At 34.3% G+C, this 20,441-nt stretch overlaps 2 protein-coding genes and 1 long non-coding RNA gene across 4 annotated transcripts; 1 reads left to right on the forward strand and 2 right to left on the reverse strand.

Moving 5' to 3' along the window:
• Nucleotides 1–1,100: 1,100 nt before the first annotated feature.
• On the reverse strand, nucleotides 1,101–5,636 carry LOC147830805 (uncharacterized). The gene is made up of 3 exons (XR_015526232.1): nucleotides 3,677–5,636; nucleotides 2,859–3,492; nucleotides 1,101–2,642 (listed from the first exon to the last, which is right to left on the reverse strand). It is a non-coding gene; the product is annotated as an uncharacterized LOC147830805 (long non-coding RNA).
• Nucleotides 1,114–12,683, forward strand: psmd13 (proteasome 26S subunit, non-ATPase 13). Of its 2 annotated transcripts, none has more exons than XM_087310550.1 (13): nucleotides 1,114–3,489; nucleotides 3,670–4,101; nucleotides 4,185–4,219; nucleotides 5,103–5,158; nucleotides 5,238–5,281; nucleotides 5,369–5,455; nucleotides 5,839–6,010; nucleotides 6,163–6,242; nucleotides 7,546–7,671; nucleotides 7,788–7,850; nucleotides 9,999–10,079; nucleotides 10,229–10,345; nucleotides 12,502–12,680. In XM_087310550.1, exons 4-13 carry the CDS (start codon nucleotides 5,152–5,154, stop codon nucleotides 12,595–12,597), a joined length of 873 nt encoding a protein of 290 aa, XP_087166676.1. In that variant the 5' UTR covers nucleotides 1,114–3,489; nucleotides 3,670–4,101; nucleotides 4,185–4,219; nucleotides 5,103–5,151; the 3' UTR covers nucleotides 12,598–12,680.
• Nucleotides 12,684–15,646: 2,963 nt separating this feature from the next.
• On the reverse strand, nucleotides 15,647–19,048 carry cox8b (cytochrome c oxidase subunit 8B). Its single transcript, NM_001303042.1, has 2 exons — nucleotides 18,671–19,048; nucleotides 15,647–15,868 (listed from the first exon to the last, which is right to left on the reverse strand). The coding sequence occupies exons 1-2, from the start codon at nucleotides 18,779–18,781 to the stop codon at nucleotides 15,758–15,760; spliced, it is 222 nt and encodes a 73-aa protein (NP_001289971.1). The 5' UTR covers nucleotides 18,782–19,048; the 3' UTR covers nucleotides 15,647–15,757.
• Nucleotides 19,049–20,441: the final 1,393 nt, after the last annotated feature.

Below are 20,441 nucleotides of genomic sequence, written 5' to 3' on the forward strand. Positions count from 1 at the left end.
CTTTGGAGTGAACGCCAGGCATTACATTTGGAGAAAAGCAGGCACTGCTTATCACCAGGCTAATACCATCCCTACAGTGAAGCATGGTGGTGGCAGCATCATGCTGTGGGGTTGTTTTTCAGCAGCAGGAACTGGAAGACTAGTCAGGATAGAGGGAAAGATGAATGCAGCAATGTACAGAGACATCCTGAATGAAAATCAGAGTGCTCTTGACCTCAAACTGGGGCAAAGGTTCATCTTCCAGCGGGACAATGACCCAAAGCACACCTCCAAAATATCAATAGAGTGGCTTCACAACAATTCGGTGAATGTCCTTGAGTGGCCCAGACCTAAATCCTATTGAACATCTCTAGAGATATCTGAAAATGGCTGTACACCGTTGCTTCCCATCCAATCTGATAGAGCTTGAGAGGCACTGCAAAGAGGAATGGGCAATAATTCCCAAAGAGTTTTCCCAGGTGTGCCAAGCTGTGGCATCATATTCAAAAAGACTTGAGGCTGTAATTGCTGCCAAAGGTGCATCAACAAAGTATTGAGCAAAGGATGTGAATACTTATGTACATGTGATTTTTCAGTTTTTTTTTTTTTTTTATAAATTTGCAACAATTTCAAAAACTCTTTTTTCACATCGTCATTATGGGGTATTGTGTGTAGAATTTTGAGGAAATTAATGAATTGAATCCATTTTGGAATAAGGCTGTAACACAAAAAAATGTAGAAAACGTGAAGCGCTATGAATACTTTCTAGATGCACTGTAGATAGATAGGTAAATTTGTAATGATTATTAGCCTACTGGCTTTTTTCTTTTGAAACACGATGGTATTTTACTTGTAAGTGTTAAAGGAGCTGAGATGAGGAGACAAACCTGTGGTCTGAGTGACAGATTAAGAGTACGAAGCATTGAAAATTTCTTTCCTACCCCTTTCAAATTTCACTCACAATCGCCAATGAAAGTTTACATCCGACACAGTAGGTGACGATAATGAGAAGTTAGTAGCCATTGAACAAGGATAAGAAGAAGAATCACGACGGCGCATCTGCCCGTCCTCCTTTCCTTTAGGTGGCGGAATCGCTTCATTCTCATTCGCGCTCATTCAATACACCACTCCAGAAAAAAATTCGTGACAGCAGCAGCGAAATCCTCATCATTTTCTCTCTCTCAAACACTCAAAACTTCTGCATTCAAGATGAAAGATGTGCTCGGGTTTCTCAAGCAGCAGCAGAGCCAGAGCCCGACGCCGGAGATCGCCGCAGAATGGCACTCGCTGGAGGATTTCTACAACAGAAAGTAGGAAAACACCGGAGAATGAGGGCTAGCTGAGTCATTTAGCGTGCTAGGCTAAAGCAGAAGAGTATTTACTCATACACATGAATTGAATCGATTTTGTACAGATCGAAGTGTGTTTACAGACACATTATTTTCCTAATGTTTTTCTAATTTGGTTGCCGTTATTGTAAAGTAAGCTATAACGTTAGCTTGTTTAGCAAGGCAAAGCTGAAGTGGCAATGTAAGTTAAATATAATGTGCTGTTGTTGTTTCAAATGTTTTATCTGGAATAGTTTTAAATCATTTGGAAAGTTAAAGTAGACTGTGTTCCAGTGTAAGACACTGCTAAAGATATGAAGTTTATTCAGTTGTAAAGGTTGTTATTTATTACATCATTACAACGTGTACTGTATGTATACTCGCCGGCCACTTTATTAGGAACACCTTACAAGTATCGAGTTGGACCACCTTTTGCCTTCAGAACTGCCTTAATCCTTTTCATTCAGATACTGGAATTAGATTCAACCAGATACTGGAAATATTCCTCTGAGATTTTTGTCTATATTGATTTGATAGCATCACGCAGTTGCTGCAGATGTTTCGGCTGCACATCCATGATGTAACGTTAAATCTCCTGCATCCCAAAGGTGCTCTATTGGTATGAGATCTGGTGACTATGGTGGCCATTTGAGTACAGTGAACTCAAAGAAACCAGTCTGAGATGATTTACGCTTTATGGCAAGGTGTGTTATTTTGCTTAAAGTAGCCATAAGAAGATGGTACACAGTGGTCATAACGGAATGGATATATATGGTCAGCAACAATACTCGGTTAGAGTGTGGCGTTAGTACGAATGGGCCCAAAGTGTGCTAAGACAATATCCCTCACACCATTACATCACCAGCACCAGCCTGAACTGTTGATCCTAGGCAGGATTTATCCATACTTTCATATTGTTGACACCAAATTCTGACCCTATCATCCAAATGTTGCAGCAGAAATCGAGACTCGTCAGACCAGGCAACAATTTTTTAAAATCTTCTATTGTCCAACTTGGTGCCATTTGTAGCCTCAGTTGTCTGTTATCAGAAATTTGCATTAACAAGCAGTTGCATAGGTGTGCCTAATAAAGTGGCTGGTGATCGTGTATGTATGTGTTTTTATATTACTATAACTTATTTGGGTATATTTTAAAATGTTATGTATCCCCATTATGCATCATTACTTTAGTCTTACAATATTGTTCTTTCAGACGGATTGTCAGGATTCTTCCAATAACACAGGAGACATGATTTATTGTTTATTGCTTATTTAGATTCCCATTAGCCATTCCAACTTGATTTCACCAAGTAGGACATTTGCCTGGATAAACATCTATGTTGATCCTGGAACAACATTTCAATCAGTCAATCAGAATTAAGGGATACGGTTATAGTTTATGTTAAGTTTAGGCTTTCAGTTAGGTTTATGAATTTCTACATGATAATTATCCAGCTATATTTCCCTCTGATTTTGGAAATTGATGGGTTTAGGGGTAGGGAATAGGTATGGATTACATTTTTTTAAACAAAATTATGTTCCAGGATCAACATGGATTCAAATCCAGGATCCATCATACTTGGCAAAATCCTGACGTGCCATTAGGCACCTACCAATGTGTAGTGGCTAATATTAATGTGTCCCACCAAATGAAAAAGCAATTTTAAATTCAATTACAAAACCCACTCATCATCCTTTGGCTTAGTCTTTTATTTATTAGGGTTCGCCACAGCGGAATGAACCACCAACTATTCGGGCATATGACCTTCTAGCAACATATAATCAAAACCATATAAAAAAAATAATGGAGCAATTTCATGCAAATGTCAACCTTGCCATGAAAAAGTTTTCACTACAATACGGAATCTGTTTATGTTTTTTTTTTTTTTGCAGGCTTGTATTTTACAGTACTTTAGAAATACACAAAAATGCATCTGTCAATGTTTTCAAACTACTATATTTGATTTTCTAAAGTCACACAAGAGGCAATTTCAAATCTGTCACATCCATAACGGAGAAATGTCATCCATAACGACACATTTTCCTCATAAATGTGAAAATATTAAATAGAAAAAAAACAATAATTTTAGTTTTATAGCACGCCAACTCATATCTTTTTGATTATCATTGTTTCTTTTGGTTTGTGCAGTTTAATTCACAGAATTTCTACAACGTATGCTGTGTACTGTAAACCTGCAGACTTTGTCACATCCATAACGCATGTTTATTTTCCACATTTAAAGTACAAAACATGTTTACTGATTAATATTTTTCTGGTTCTTTAACATTTTTTCTGGAAAATATAAACAAAAGTTTCCATATAATGTTAACGTATACTTTCTCTGCGAATTTTGGTTTTGAGTATTTACTGTAAATGTCACATCCATAATGCTGGAATTGCTTTATAATATTAAATTAAAGCAATACCAAAACAAATTAAAAAGACAAATTTACACCAAACCTTAACAAAAAAATGATAGATTGATAGATAGATAGATAGATAGATAGATAGATAGATAGATAGATAGATAGATAGATAGATAGATAGATAGATAGATAGATAGATAGATAGATAGATAGATAGATAGATAGATAGATAGATAGATAAATTGATACATTGATTGATTGATTGATTGATTTTAAGGCTATTTGGCCCTGTTGATTTAAAAGCAGATTAATTAACATTCAGTTTTTTTTTGTTTTTTTTTTTGACAGATTATGGCATCAGTTGACTCTGAAGTTGACAGTCTTTGTACAGGACCCCTATTTCGCCAAAGGGGATGGTCTCATTCAGGTAGCAGATCCGACCACAATTCATCTATGTTTGCACACTACTTAAATGTGCCACAAAACCTTTTATATGTCTGTTTTCCACAGCTCTACGAAAACTTCCTCTGTGATTTCGAACACAGGTAAGAAGCCAAAACACATTAGTACACTTTCATTTTTTTTCTTTTTTTTTTCTTTTTTTTTATTTTTTATTGAGTGTATTTAATGCTCATCTACTATTACCATTCATTTTCCCAATGTGTAGGGCCAGACCGTATCTATCTTTCTGTAGAGAATTTTGTTAAACATCTGCAGATTTATGCAGAATGATTTTAGGAGTTTCATAACTAAAAACTTTAATATAAATTTTTAGCTTTTATATATCCAATTAGATCCAAGTATTTGGTAAACAAATAAAGTCCATCATAAAATATATCTACTAAAAGACAGAAAATACTACTTTACTAACTGTATTGTAATTAAATCATATGAACATTTTAATATTACGTTTATTGTATCACAGTAATATTTGTGAAATTAATTTTAAAACTGTATAAATATAAATTTACACACATTTACACAAGTAAACAAATAGACTCAAAGATGGGCTAAAAATCTGTGGAAATCTGCAGATTTCTGCATGGACAGATTCCGTGTGGATCTACCCATTTGACTTGGTGAGATCAATCACTTGAATCATGAGAATGGGCGAGGCTAGAGATCTTTTTGGGCTCGCTGTGACTCCGATTGGTGGATTTGTTGCATGGCATCATGGGTAATGTAGTTTCCCCTCTAAAAAGTTGTCTATTAAGCACAATTGTTTTCAAAATAATTTGAATGATTGTGAACCAATGGATTCAACAAAGGCCAACACAATCCACCTCAGAGCTCTCAGCTGATCTATTATTCAAAATTAATTTCCCTGTGGAGAAAACTAAATGGTAATGAAATTTTTGTGGAATCCAGACGGTAGCACTTGTTATCTGTGAAACTTATTTGCTAATTAATACTTTTTGTTCCCTACAGAATCAACCCATTGTCCTTAGTAGAAATCATCCTTCATGTTGCAAGGCAAATGCAAGGTACATCATTGTCTATTAACAAGTCAACAATAATATTGCTTGCTATTGAAAGTTCTAATGTTTTCTTTGTTTTAAACAGATCCGAATACAGCCATCACCTTCCTGGAGAAAACAAAGGAGAAGGTGTTGCGTTTTTCCTCATGTGGTTGAGTTTATAGCCTGGTTGTTTATCCACTGAAGTCATTGTTTTGTTATTTTTTGCCCAATCAGGTTAAAGCGAGTGATGAAGCTGTTATTCTCTGCAAAACGTCCATTGGCAGCCTCAAACTCGACATCAGCGATCTCCCGGCAACAAAGGTCAGTCATTGGCATGTTTTCATTTTTGGAAGGCTCATACATGTTCTTATTTAATGTCTTTGAACACCAAATCTGATATTTTCACTTGCATTTTCATGTTCAGTGTGTAACTAATAATCCTAATAATAATTCAGGCCAAAAAAAAATCGCCCCCAAAATTTGAAAATACTTTTTTATAATTAAAAAAAAAAAAATTCACATTTAAATATTTTTATTTGTAAAAAAAAAAAAAAACATAAAAATCAGCATGACCTGCTCACGAAATAAATAATCACCAAAAAACGAGAAAACAAAATTCACTCACAAATTGTTAGGATCATTATTATACTAACATTAATCATAACCTGTTCAAATCTAACCCACGAATAATGCCCATTCTCCAGAAATTAATAGAAGAAGTGGAAGAGATGCTGAACAATCTCCCGGGTGTGACGTCAGTGCACGGTCGATTTTACGACCTGTCCAGCAAGTATTACCGCATCATTGGGAACCACGCTTTATACTACAAGGACGCCCTGCGATACCTGGGCTGTGTGGAAGCTAAAGACTTGCCAGGTAAATATAATGATGGCTGATGTTTACACTTTCACCACAGGATTCTTGCAGGAGCAACAGCGCCATCTAGTGTTGCATCCACACATCCACAGGTATAAATGAGAATTGAGGTTTACTTTTTCACTCGCGTTTTTGTGGTTTTCTCACAACAGAAGCAGAGCAGCAGGAGAGAGCTTTCACGTTAGGTCTGGCTGGTCTGCTCGGGGAAGGAGTTTATAACTTTGGCGAACTGGTGGGTGTCTGTATTTTTTTACTGTGTTATACTATTATAGAATTTATTTACATTTTAAATGTTTTAGGCTTTATTTTATTTTTGGATTTTATGAAAATACACACTTATTTTTGTTGTGTATTTTTAAATGTGCTTTGTTTTATTTGAGTTTTATTTCTTGGGATAATTTCAGGTATCTTATTCATTTTTCTACTATTTTTACCAATGAAGCTGTTTAATTTAATCTGCTTCAGAAACATGTACTCTTGGAGTGACCTATTTTTAATGTTGTCAGACAGTGATTTTTATCTGGAGAGACTTTATAACAGGGATTCCTAACCGGTGGGCCTCGGCCTAGTGATTCTGAGTGATTCTCAGTGATCCTGAAGGTGGGACGCGAGATTAGAATTAACTTTAATATTATACAATAAAATTTTTGGGTTTCTTTATTAATATGCTATATTAAAATTATTGTAGTAATGCACTTTCTCTTGTTCTCTGTTTGATTACTTAAAACCTCATGATCGTGTCTGCAGCTAGTGCACATCAGTCTGTTCATTCACAAACTATGCGTGAAAGTGAACGCCTCTCTGTGTATCTTTGTGTGAACTATTAGTCACTTTATTTTGATGGTCCGTTTGTTGATTTAAGTTACATTGCATCTACATGTCAACTAATTCTCATTAGATTATAAGTAGACTGTTAGATTGGGGTTAGGGTTTAAGTTAGGGTTAGGGTGTAAGTTGACGTACTTGCAAAGTTTCTTGTAGTCCGTTAAATGTCTGTTGAAGGAGCAGCATCAGCAGATAATAAGCAGACAGTCTACTAATACTCAAATGGACCATCAAAATAAAGCATTACCCAGCAATTTAATATATCCGCATAGTTGTCCAAATTAATGTCCTCCACGCCCATATAGGAGGATCTAGCGAGAGGCTCAAATATGTTTCTGCCAAAGAATGTAAAATAAACCTGCATATGAGCTTCATGACGTCATTGTAGTGGTAATGATGACTGGCATCTAGCTTAGCCAATGGGGAGGTGAACTGGGCAGACTTTAAGAAATGATAGGAAGAGAAAGAGGGAGGAAAAACAAACAAACACAGGCACATATACTGAGCCGTAACAATGTTGATACACTTAAAAACAAAAGCTTTCGGTGCCAACAGCCTAGTGTTTAAGTTTGCCAACATATAGCACCAAAATGCTCAGGGCGACCCGAGTTTGATTCCACTCTCAAGGTCCTTTGCCCCTCTCTCTTCTCACAATGATTTCTTGTCAATTCTCCTAATAATGTACTATGGTATTACTCTGATGTTCACAGCTGATGCACCCGGTGCTGGAGTCACTCAGAAACACAGATAAACAGTGGCTGATCGACACACTCTTCGCATTCAATGCCGGCAATGTGGAGAAATTTCAAGCCCTCAAGACGGCGTGGGGCCAACAGGTCTGCAGATCATCTTCCACACAAACCAAAAACAGTCTTTTTCTTTCTTTATTTTCACAGTGGTACTAATTAATGCACTATTTAAACCGATTTCATTTTTGTTTTCCCTCAAAAAGCCCGATCTCGCAGCTCAAGAGGCCAAACTCATGCAGAAGATCCAGTTACTGTGTGTCATGGAGGTAAACGCTACTGTTTCTGTGCTAGTATTCTGAGCAGGTTCATTCATTCATCCATTTTCCTGTAGCTTAGTCTATTTCAGAGGGCGCCACAGCAGGGTAGGGACTGTACATCAAACAATGTACTCGCCCTCAGGCCATCCAAGATCTCAGTGAATTAAATTAATTTCTTAAGTGGGATATTTAAAGAGGATTTTCAATGACTACCAGCACTTTAAGACTAAAAAAAAGCCAACAGGCATCCTGACTCCTGATAATACATTGAACATTATTTACAACCCATCAATGTATTATTATGGAAACACTGCAGGTAAACAGGGTAAAAATCTGGTATTCATCAACATATTTCCCAAGTTACATTAAGAATGGCAGACCGTTTTTTTTGTATTACAAGATTTTAAAATAATGTATGTTTAGATATGCAAATGAGGCATTCTTTCATGAAATATGCACTCATTTGCATACATTTATTGCACAAAAAATCTGAAGTCTAGTTTAAAAGTCTTGTTTCTTTTTGCTTTTGGTATGTTAGGGTCAAATGTTTTTACAGAGAGGATTTTGTGAAACTATTTTTATCATTCCATACTTCAGAAAAAATACGCAGTTACTTTTTTGTACAATAAAATGTATATAATCAGGATAATTATGCATTGAACATATCACTCTGAAAAAAAACCACCAAACGAGATCACTAGTAAAACTGAAATTTGTTGTAAGTTTTATTATGAATAATATAATATGTATTATAATCAAAATCTCTTCTCAAAAAGTTTTTAAATGTGCTTAAGTGTTTAAAACAAATGCTTGAGATTCTATTTTTAATGTTTTCTTGACATTACACCAAGTAAAAAATCTCAAATTTGACAATCACATGGGAAAATCTGGGTTTTTGCCATCAGTTTTTTTGTTTTAATTTTTTTGGCACACAAATTAGATGTTGCTTTGCTTGTTTTGAATCACCAAGTACCACAATTTCAGCTAAAACTCTACTTTAATAGTTCAACTGAAGCGATAGCGTCACCGCCATCTTGTGTGGTCTGGTGCTGGGTTAGAATAGATTATATGTATTACTGTATAACATAGTGTATACAGTACAGTGCATTCGGAAAGTATTCATAGCGCTTCACTTTTTCCACATTTTTTTTATGTTACAGCCTTATTCCAAAATAGATTACATTAATTTATTTCCTCAGAATTCTACACACAAAACACCATAATGACAATGTGGAACGTTTTTTTTTTAATTGTTGCAAATTTATTTAAAAAAAAAAAACCTGAAAGATCACATGTACATAAACATTCACAGCCTTTGCTCAATACTTTGTTGATGCATCTTTGGCGTCAATTACAGCCTCAAGTCTTTTTGAATATGATGCCACAAACTTGGCACATGTGTCTTTGGGAATTATTGCCCATTCCTCTTGGCAGCACCTCTCAAGCTCTATCAGGTTGAATGGGAAGCAATGGTGCACAGCCATTGTCAGATCTCTCCAGATGTTCAATAGGATTTAGGTCTGGGCTCTGGCTGGGCCACTCAAGGACATTCACCGAGTTGTTGTGAAGCCACTCCATTGATAATTTGGAGGTGTGCTTTGGGTCATTGTCCTGCTGGAAGATGAACCGTCGCCCCAGTCTGAGGTCAAGAGCACTCTGAGGGGTTGGGGGGGTCGAGTAAACAGTTCTGAGGTTGAATGAGAGATGTATACAAGATGTAAGATGATAAATAAATAAATAAATAAAAATAGTGAATGAGGGGGGTAGGGTGAGGGGAGTAAACAATTCTGAGGTAGAGCAAGAGATGTATACACGCCAAACCAAAGTCAATTACATAAAGTCAACACAACCTGCAAATAGAGGCGATTTATTGCTGCTTGATGCGGATGATGAAGAGTGAGTTCAGGTATTTGAGGCAAGTTTCACATTTTTATGGCAAAAGTATCTCGAATTCTTTTACCTTCGCACCGCACAGCAGTAATTTGGCTCCATTTGGTGAAAAACATCCTGTGAGTAAACTAGAGCAAGTGATGTGGTGCTCCAGCTTAAGGGTGAATAAATGAAGATGACATTTTATTTTAGGATGAACGATCTCTTTAAGAGGCACTACTTTGAGTAACTCATAATTCAGTTGCTGATTGGTTGTCTTCTTCACAGATGACCTTCACTCGGCCGGCCAATAACAGACAGCTGAGTTTCCAGGAAATCGCACAGAGCGCCAAAATCCAAGTCAACGAGGTGTGTGTGTGTGTGTGTGTGTGTGTGTGTGTGTGTGTGTGTGTGTGTGTGTGCGCGTGCGTGTGTTTGTGTGCATAGAAGATGTGAGTTGGAGTGTGTAAAGTCTTGATCTGCTGTGTGTGTGTGTGTGTGTGTGTGTGTGTGTTCAGGTGGAGCTACTGGTGATGAAGGCTCTTTCTGTGGGACTGATTAAGGGAAGTATCGACGAGGTTGAGAAGAAGGTTCACATGACTTGGGTTCAGCCCCGAGTGCTGGACGTACAGCAGGTAAGTTTATTAACAGATTAGTTTTTTGTTTGATTTATTAAATTTTTGTTGTCATGTTAATTGTATTAATAGTTTGATAAGTAGTTGTATTTTCTGTGCAAATGTTAGTGTAGTTTTAACTTTGCTTTTGAATTTTTAGTAGGTGATAATTAATAAAAATATGTAAACGCTTTTTGTTTTTTTGTATTTTTTAGTTAAAATGAAAGACTTGTTAATTTATACTTTGTTTTTTTGTTAATTTGTATTCGTTTTTTTTTTTAATTTCTGTTTTCACGTTCATTTTATTATTAGTTTAATTAGTTGTTTTTTATAGTTTTAAGTAGGTGATAATTAAATATCTAAACTTTTTTGTTTGTTGTATTTTTATTTTATTCTTTTAGTTTAGGTTTACTTATTAACCTGCTTATAAATTTATAGTATTCATAATATTTATGTGTTGTGTTATTGTTAATATACATTTTTATTTACATCATTTGTTTTACTCCTTTCACTACAATATGTACTGGAAATATTTTTTGGTTAACAAATATATAAACATTAAATACATTAGCTATGTTTCCATCTACCTATTTTTATGTGCATTTTGTATATGCGCATAAAAAATTGGTTGATGGAAACGCCAAGATACGCATACAATTTAAAAAAAGAGCAAAGAAAATGTACACGCATAACTTAGTAGGAGAAACTTTTTATTTGATGTGAAAAGATGCAGATAAACTGCGATTGAAACACTTTTACCGAACAAATTTCACGATGAACATTAAAAAAGGTCATGTGATTTTATTATAAGAGATCATGTGATGATGAAAATGGAGAAACCAGCAGGCTGAGCACATTGTAAAACATCTGAAATGTTGTTTTGGTCATTCTAAAATGCCTTTAACCGTTTCAGTATTAGTGTTATTATATTATTAATGACTTCCAGAATTAAGAGCGTCTGTTCCGCGTCTCATGCATTCAAATGCCACCGCTCTTTCACTGCATGTCAGGAATGCTATCTCATTTATTAAATAAAAAGATTCACACAGCTTCTCTTAAAGCAGTAAATTCAGTTTTTCACTGTTAATATTTGCCGCCAGTTAATCAAGTGACAATTTTGTTTGCTTTGACTTTGAAATGAAGACGCTGCTTTATTCACACATCTTTTATGCGATATACAGATTTGCGCATAAGGTTCATTCACATTTATGGATGGAAATTTTCACAGTATGTCTGGTAATATTTTTTCTTCTGGAGAAAGTTTGTTTGTTTTTTTCGGCTAGAACAAAAGCAGTTTTTAATATTTTATTTTTTATATAAATTTTAAGCTCAGAATTATTAGCTCCTTTAATCTATATATTTTTTTCCACTGTCTATAAAACAAACCATTAATATACAATAACTTGCCTAATTACCCTAACCTGCTTAGTTAGACCCCTTTTAACCTAGTTAAGCCTTTAAATGTCACTTTAAGCTGTATAGAAGTGTCTTTAATAATATCTAGTTAAATATTGTTTACTGTCATCATAGCAAAGATAAAATAAATCAGTTATTAGAGATGAGTTATTAAAACTATTATGTTCAGAAATGTGTTAAAAAAAATCTGCTCTCCATTAAACAGAATTTGGGGGGAAAATAAACTGGGGGGCTAATAATTCTGACTTTAACTGTATATGCTGAGAAATCAGAATTTGTATAGAATTTTGTTTCTGAAAATCAGACATAAAAATTCTGGGCCGAAACTGAACATTTAAGATTTTGATTGCTTAGTCTAAGACCAATAATTCTTCATAATATTTCATGAAATAATAAATAACTATTACTAACCAATTTTGTAAGATGATTTAAATGTAACTAAATTTATACTGATTAAACACAAGCCAATAAACACTTATGACATTTTTGTTCTGAGAACTCATTGCATCTCATTACATAAAGTTTTATGTAAATTAATGCAATTTTTATAGTCTTTAAATTCCCCATTTATTTATTTATTTATTTATTGAAAACATTTAGAGTTTCGGTCTCCTGTAGCTTTTGAAGAAACCTGCATTTAATAAAAACATTTGTCTCTATAATTTTGTTTAAGAACAGAAAGTGTCTAACCTGTAATCTGTGTGTGTTTGTTTGTTTGTTTGTTTGTGTGTGTGTTTGTTTTTGTGCTTTCTTTTGCCCAGATTAAGGGCATGAAGGACCGTCTGGACTTCTGGTGTGGAGACGTGAAGAACATGGCAGTGTTGGTGGAGCAGCGGGCGCAGGACATCCTCACCTAAACAAACACAGCTGACCTTCCAAGAGTCCCTCACTTCTTCTCTGTGTATCTGCATTCTGTCATTAAAGTTCCTCGTTTTCACAATCACTCTTCTGGGCTTTATGTACAGCATTTAACGAGTGTGTATTCATTACATCACACTGTTTAGATCAACATGAGGTGAGTAAATGACGACACAGTAAAGCAAGTGACCTTTTTTCTACTCATTTAAACAATGAAAACATTTCTTTTTTTAAGTCACTTTACATGAGACACAAATTGGCAAATTTAATTTAAAAAATTATATTAATGTAGATATTTGGTTAAAATTGTTCATTATATATATATTTTTTTTACTAATTATTTTTATTTTAGGATTAATTTGTCTTATTTAAAACATGTCAAAAAAATCTTTTTTAATTTACAGAAACTTTTTAGATATTTTATAGGTTAATAAACAAATGTTTAAGTAATTTTAAGCTACAAAAGATTACATTTACACACACGTAAGGTTAGTCATTTTACGCCTACAGCAAATGTATCTTGATTTTATTTTTTTTGTACTGAAAACTAAAAGCCTTTTAATTGGTAAATTCTTTAATTTATTTACTTATTTTAAGGTAGAACGTGTTCTTTTTCCTCAGTAAAATGATGATCAAGACATCTGTGTATTATACACTCACTGGCCACTTTATTAGGCAAGTCCCGTAGCAGCAACTCAATGCATTAAGGCATGCAGACATGGCCAATTCGATATATTTCAGTTCAAATTGATCATCAGAATGAGGAATAAAGGTGATTTCAGTGACTAAACAAGACATTTATTAAAGCACGAATCATCTCAGACTGGTTTCTTGATCTTGACACAGTACTCAAATGGCCTCCACAGTCACCAGAGCTCAATCTAATAGAGTATCTTAGGGATGTAATGGAATGGGAGATTCACATCATGGATGTGCAGCCGACAAATCTGCAGCAACTGTATGATGCTGTCATGTCAATATGGACCAAAATCTCTGAGGAATTTTACCAATACCTTGTTGAATCTATGCCACGAAGGATTAAGGTAGTTCTGAAGGCAAAAGGGGGTCCAACCTGGTACTAGTAAGGTATACAGTGCCTAATACTGTACCTAATAAAGTGCCCAGTGAGTGTAGATATGTCCAGAATATCTGGTTATACAGTATTTTATTTAGCAAATTTCCATTGTTAAACTCTAATTCATACTGCTGTTATTTCCACTCCCACACTGACATTTCCTGTCCTCAAACAATGGACAAGCATAACAAAACAACAGCCCAGAATCCTTCTACACCAAGACTAAGCCGGCTTGTTTCTCTATAGGTGTAATATATTAAAATAAAACTCTTTCTAAAGCCGCACTTTTGTATTTAAAATTTCTATTCTATCTTGATTTCAGCTGTTGTGTTTAGCAGATTATGATTCATCTTGTTTCATTGTGTCAGAAACATTAGGGCGTCTGTTTATATTATATGTTATTATTACATTCATATTATTCATATTTCAAACGAAATGTTTTTTATATTTGCTCAGAATTTGTCTTAATTTCAGTCATTTTAACTTACGATTTTATTATCCGCTAAATACTTTAACATTTTATTATATCATAAAATAATTTTTCATAATATTTTCTTAAAATTTATATTAAATGTTTAATATTTGCCTTTTTTAGTTAAATTGACTAAATATTTATTGTAGTTTTTACATTTTTTTCCATTGTAGAAGTTATTATAATTCTTTGCTTTCACATTCGATGTTGAAAATGTAATTCCTTTAACAGTGACTTCTTCATTTGAAACCGTATAGTGTCAAGTTTTTAATACCATAAATTACATAAACACAGACAATATTGTTTTAAACTTACAAAAAAGTCAATTTGTTAAACTTTTTAATGACAACATTTGTAGATCAAAGTTTAATAAAGTAATTATATAAATATATATATATCTAAAAGAGTTCAGATGCAAAAACCTCTAAATGCCGTCTGAAAATTTCTTCAAAAACGATCATTTTAATTAGGCTCCTGTGTGTAGGTTCAATAATTTCACTTTCATGACAAAGAATGTTACTTTTATGGTCTTCAAAGCGAAATAACTCATAAACAAAGGAGGCTTAAAGTAAAATGCTCATTTTCTATGGAAATTTCAGGCTTTCAAGGGTTTTTGCATCTGAACTCTTCATATATTTGTTTGTGGGATTTTTTTTATTATTTTCTTTTTTTTTACAGTTCTTTTCTGATCATGATTAGATTTGCATAGTTAGATAATTACTTTTTTTTTAATATATATTTTTATTAATATTTATATAACTATAAGTATATCGTTAACACAAAATTGACAAACACTGGTGGTTTAGTGGTTAGGATTCGGCGCTCTCACAACCGCGGGAGATTATATTTTAATAATTTTTTTTAAATCTTATGATCATTTTGATAACAAAAACATGGTTTAATGTAGTCTTTTATGGTCTAATGTGTAGTTGATATCAGCATATATAAGTACACCCTCACAAATCTCTCTTTTAAATTCATGTTTTAATAGGAAGCTATATGATATTATATTTGTGCATATTCATTAGATTAGTCAGTACTGAAGCCAAAACTGGAGCTTATCTAACAAAAACTGTTACGATAAAAGTCCAAAAACTAGTACAGCCAAATTTATATGTAATAGAAATATATTAAATACAAATTTTAAAAAAAGAGAAGCAAAAAAATTTAGTTGAAATTTTAAAGTTTTTTTTTTGTTTTTTTTTTTGCAATAATTAGCTTGAATTTAATTGTATTATCTTTCTATTTCTAAATATGTTTGGTGACTAAAATAATATTGTAATAAATATATCTCTTTAATAAATCAGTTTTGTTTAAATGCACCAAAATACATCCCTATATTCACTGAGAAATGGATAAAAATATTCATTTTCAAAATGGGGTGTACTCAGGTTTGCTGAGCACTGTATTTACACGTTCATTTATTTACTTTCAGCGTTGTTTGTCCCTCAGTTTGGTTGCCATATAATCCTCTCCCAACGAATATAAAGCACAGCATGCGTTGTCTGTTTAAAGAGAAATATTTTAATGGATACAGACCAGTTCAAGTACATTCATTTATTCAAACATTCAGAGGTTTAAATAGTCTTCTTAAGGAGGGAATGCTCATTTTTTATTCTTGTGCTGCTCCTGGACGGTGCTTGTAGTCCTCCAGGTGAGACAGGATCCAGCCGGACGGGCCCAGGATGGTCACAAACATGACCGACAATGCAATCACTTGCTCCTGCATCAAAAACAAACACATTCATGAGCTGTTCAATTATTATTTGTGGGAGATTTTTCGTCATAGTACTCAATCCAAACCTATTTTCCCAAGTGCTGAACTTGCGTTGCTTATATTTTTGGTGCCTTTTCCCTTAGAGATTTAGAGAAATGTTGCTTTTCCCAGGTGAAAAAAAGGCTTTTATGTTGATTTTAACTAGGTCCAGGCTAGTAGACCACCACAGACTGGTAATAAACTAGTGTTTCTAACTATTTAGCTTGGATGGATAAAAAAAACAATAGATGCCTTTGTGTTAGAGACTGTTGAAGGGATAGTTCACCCCAAAACAAACATTTCTGTCATTATTTACTTACTTTTTACTTGTTCCAAACCTGTTTAACTTTCTTTTATTTTTGTTGAACACAATTTGGAAAGGAGTTTGGAAACTGGTAGCCATTGATTTCCATATTTGTTTTCCCTACCATGTACAGTTGAAGTCAGAATTATTAGCCCTTCCGTTTTTTTTCCCCCCAATATCTGTTTAATGAAGTGACATTTAAAGGCTTAACTAGGTTAACTGGGCAGGTTTGGTTAATTAGGCAAGTTATTAAATAACTATAGTTACTTCTGTAGACTATCGAAAAAATTATATAGCTTAAAGGAGCTAATCATTTTCTCCTTCATTTTTTAAAAAAAAATTGAAACAGCTTTTATTCTAGCCGAAATAAAACAAATAAGACTTTTTCCAGAAAAAAAATATATTATCAGACATACTGTGAAAATTCCCTTGCTCTGTTAAACATCATTTAGGAAATAATTAAAAAGAAAATTCAATGTCAAAAATATGTCAAAATATACCGGGTTATAACATTCTACAAAATATCTTCTTTTGTGTTCAACAGAAGAAATCTCTAATAAAGGTTTGGAAACACTTGAGGGTGACGACAAATGGAATTTTCCTTTATTGTTGGTTGAACTATCTTTTTTAAGGTGATATTAGTTGGACTATTAATAGGGCTGGGTGATTTGGCCTAAAATCTAAATCTTGATTAGCTGACTATTTTAACTCTATTACGATAAATGAACAATTATTTTGTTTTTATTTTTTGCCTTCATAGTTACCTGAGAGGTTTTGTACAGTAAATATTTTCACATATTACAATTAAGTGAGAGATTTTTGAACGAAGGGTGTATTACTTGATTTCAAAATAATTGAAACGCACACTATCTACTATCATTATTGATTGAACATCAACGTTGAACACACAGTAAAACACACATTGCCTAAAACCAACAGTCATTTTTTCTGATAAAAAAGTGAAAATAAATAACTTGCACTTTTGGAAATAAAGGTAATTATTTTCACTATAGAAGTAATTATTTTGTAGTAGAAAATATCTCGCCTTAAGGCAACACTGCCACAGCTTCCAGTCATTTTAGTGCGAATGTGCACGACATTTTTAAAGAGGTGCACTGGACCATACTCATGAGTTCAATGCAGAAGTATAAATCAGCCTTAACAGAGCGGGGTCAGGTGACTTCACATGCGGTAGGCAAAGTATTTGACCTGGAAAATTTGATCGATTATAAGTCCTGAATGTTGATTTCGATTACTTTTCAATTAATCGCCCAGCCAGAATTTGTAGACATTATTTACCCAGCTGTTTGGTTTTTGGAGATATGGTATTAGGTTTATAGACGGTCTGAAGTAGTCTATGTTAGCTTGTGTTGGAAACATTTTAAGAACTTACACCAGCTAAAAAAATAAATAAAAAAGTGCTCTTAATCTTTGTAGCAAAAAAAAGCTCTTTTTTTCACCTTTGGAAAATGAAATGCATCTGAGGTGTTTGGGATTTACATCTAGTCAATGCTTCTAGCATGGGTCGGTATATGTTTCAGACGGTATGATAACCTTGGATAAAAATGGCCTTTTCTTGGACTAACAGCTAACACCAGCACTATTTAGCAGTCAAAATCAAATACAGCTTTCCAAGTGAATAAACAAAACTGAGGTATTTGTTTTGAGACATGATATAGTTAGTTCTGCTCCATGCTGATAGAAATAATAGACCAGGCAGTAAACAACCTTTTTCGACTAATTTAGGCTAGCTTTGCAAAACACAAAATGAATGTTGAGTGTCTTTGCCCTTCGATAATATAAGACATATTTGGGCCAAGTGCAGATTTCAATAGTTAGAGAGTAAAATCGAACTCAAGTATTTATGAGTGTAGATTTGGTAACTTAGCTGGCGTGTGATACTAGCAAGCCACAATGGACGAGCATTTAACCGGTATTTAATTATGTTTATATCATATAGTTATCTGGTTATATATTACTAATCGAATTGCCTAGTCAGCTAAAACCAGTCATAAGCTGTATTTCCCAACAGAATAACTTTATTTGTCCCTCAAGGTCATAAAACTGGCACGTTTCCAGAAACGACTAATAAGGTAGGACTTTTTTTAAACAAGTGTATTACATTATACAGAATACAATGACTTTCTTCCCATTTTTGGCTAAAAAATGTCGATTTGACACAACCAGCCCACGCGCCATTTCCACAGAGCATACGTGAGCGCGCAAATACTATCAATGGCGTTGTATTAAAGGATTAGTCTCGTCGCACCTTTATTTATAGTGTGATTATAAATTCATAACAGGCTTGAGCTTACATATAGCTAACAAAATATATGAATACACGAAGGTATAATCGAGAAATGTTATCTTTTAATATCTGACGGGCCATCACACACGTGCGCGCGCTTCAGCTGCTGGTCAAAGTGCGCAGCGACTGGTTTACCTGAAAGTCAACTCATACTTACCCCAGCGGAAAGCGCATGTTTAGCTGGTTTAGCTGTGATGTTGGCTTTTGGGATGAGCTGGTGTCTCATAGCAGCCCTCAGGAGGGTGAAAGAGCGATTGAAGCCGGACATGGTCCTGTTTTTCTTTTTGGATTATGAACAGTATTGTCCAAAAAACGCCTGTGGCTCGAGCGGGCTGGAAATGAGCTGTGCAGTTTTCTTGTCCACCTGCCAAGTTCCTATTTAAGGACAGGCTGAGGGGGGAAAAAAGAAAAGAAATGAGTGTGTTTGCCAATCCGAAGCAAGTATGATAAGCTCGCTGGGTTTAATTGGTCGTCCGATGCTGTCAAGATGGAGAGTGTTTTCGTGCCTGCAGTCGGACTGGGCTGCAAACTGCGAAACGTCTCCAAAATTTATAGGCGCTTATATTACGAGGCTCTGAAACGGAAGCGAAAGCCACAGAAAGCAGAAGGTGAAAAAAATGTGTATTTGTTTTTTGCATGCTTTTATTTTTACATACGCGCAGTTTTTTTTTTTAGTTAGTTATTTTACAATTAGAAAAGCGCAAATTTAGCAAGAGCAAAACATGTATTATATTTTGATGCAATAAACAGACCAAGCTAGTATGCACTTATTAGCAACAACAAACATGTCTGTAAAAATATAATTCTGTAAAAATAAAACAGTGCATTTTTAAATAAATATTTGTATACAATACAGAATATGAATTGCATTGTCAATGAAAAAAAAATTGAAAGAAAAAAAGGAAAGCATATGAAATAAACCTCAATTAATTACAGTAGATAAATTAAACTCATTACAATTGAAATAGTTATGGTGGCTTGAGAAAGCCAACATACTGTTTGTTACATACATTCTTCCGTCTTCTTCTAAAAACTAACTTCTATATGCATCTCCTTCTAGAGCAGGGGTGTCAAACTCAATTCCTGGAGGGCCGAAGCCCTGCACAGTTTAGTTCCAACCCTGCTCCAACACACTTACCTGTAGGTTTCAAACAAGCCTGAAGGACTCAATTAGTTTGATCAGGTGTGTTTAATTATAGGGTTGGAACTAAACTGTGCAGAGCTGCGGCCCTCCAGGAACTGAGTTTGACACCAGTGTACTAGAGCGTTCATACTACAACCACCAAATTAACACCAAATCTCCAAACTGGTCTGTCTCGGGTTGCTAAATCTTTTCCAACTGATCTTTCTGAAAATTGACCTGGAAAATTCAGAAAAGTTCCAATGACTCAACATTGGACCAAACTTTATGACCTCACAACTTTCCACCAGACTGTCACACACTTAATGTTGGGCTCATTTAACTCGGACTACCAATCTGCCAATCACTGATGTCCTTTCAACTTACTAGCAACACCCTAGCAACCACTTACGGCACCTTATCAACTGTCCCATAGACTTCCATTGTAAAAAAAAAAAAAAAAACTGCCATTGACTTTACATTGGACATACCAATAACATACCAATTCATGCTAACAATAAACTATTACATTCTAGAAACATACTATCCACATACCAGTCAATACTAATCTACACTAAATACATCCCAACAAACATACTATCATAATAGCAACATGCTAATTCATACTATTCATGCTAACAACATACTAGTTTATACTATAGTAACATGCTAGCGACATGCTATTTCATACTAGAACTATGCTAACATATGTACTTTTCTAACTGTTTCAAACTTCTTAAAACTACTTGAATTATTTTAAACTTTGAAACTACTTCAAACTTACAGACTCTGCTTTCTCAAGCCACCG

The sequence above is a fragment of the Danio rerio genome, chromosome 25 (genome assembly GCF_052040795.2).
Source record: "Danio rerio strain M-AB ecotype USA chromosome 25, GRCz13ab, whole genome shotgun sequence".
Lineage (NCBI taxonomy): Eukaryota > Metazoa > Chordata > Actinopteri > Cypriniformes > Danionidae > Danio > Danio rerio.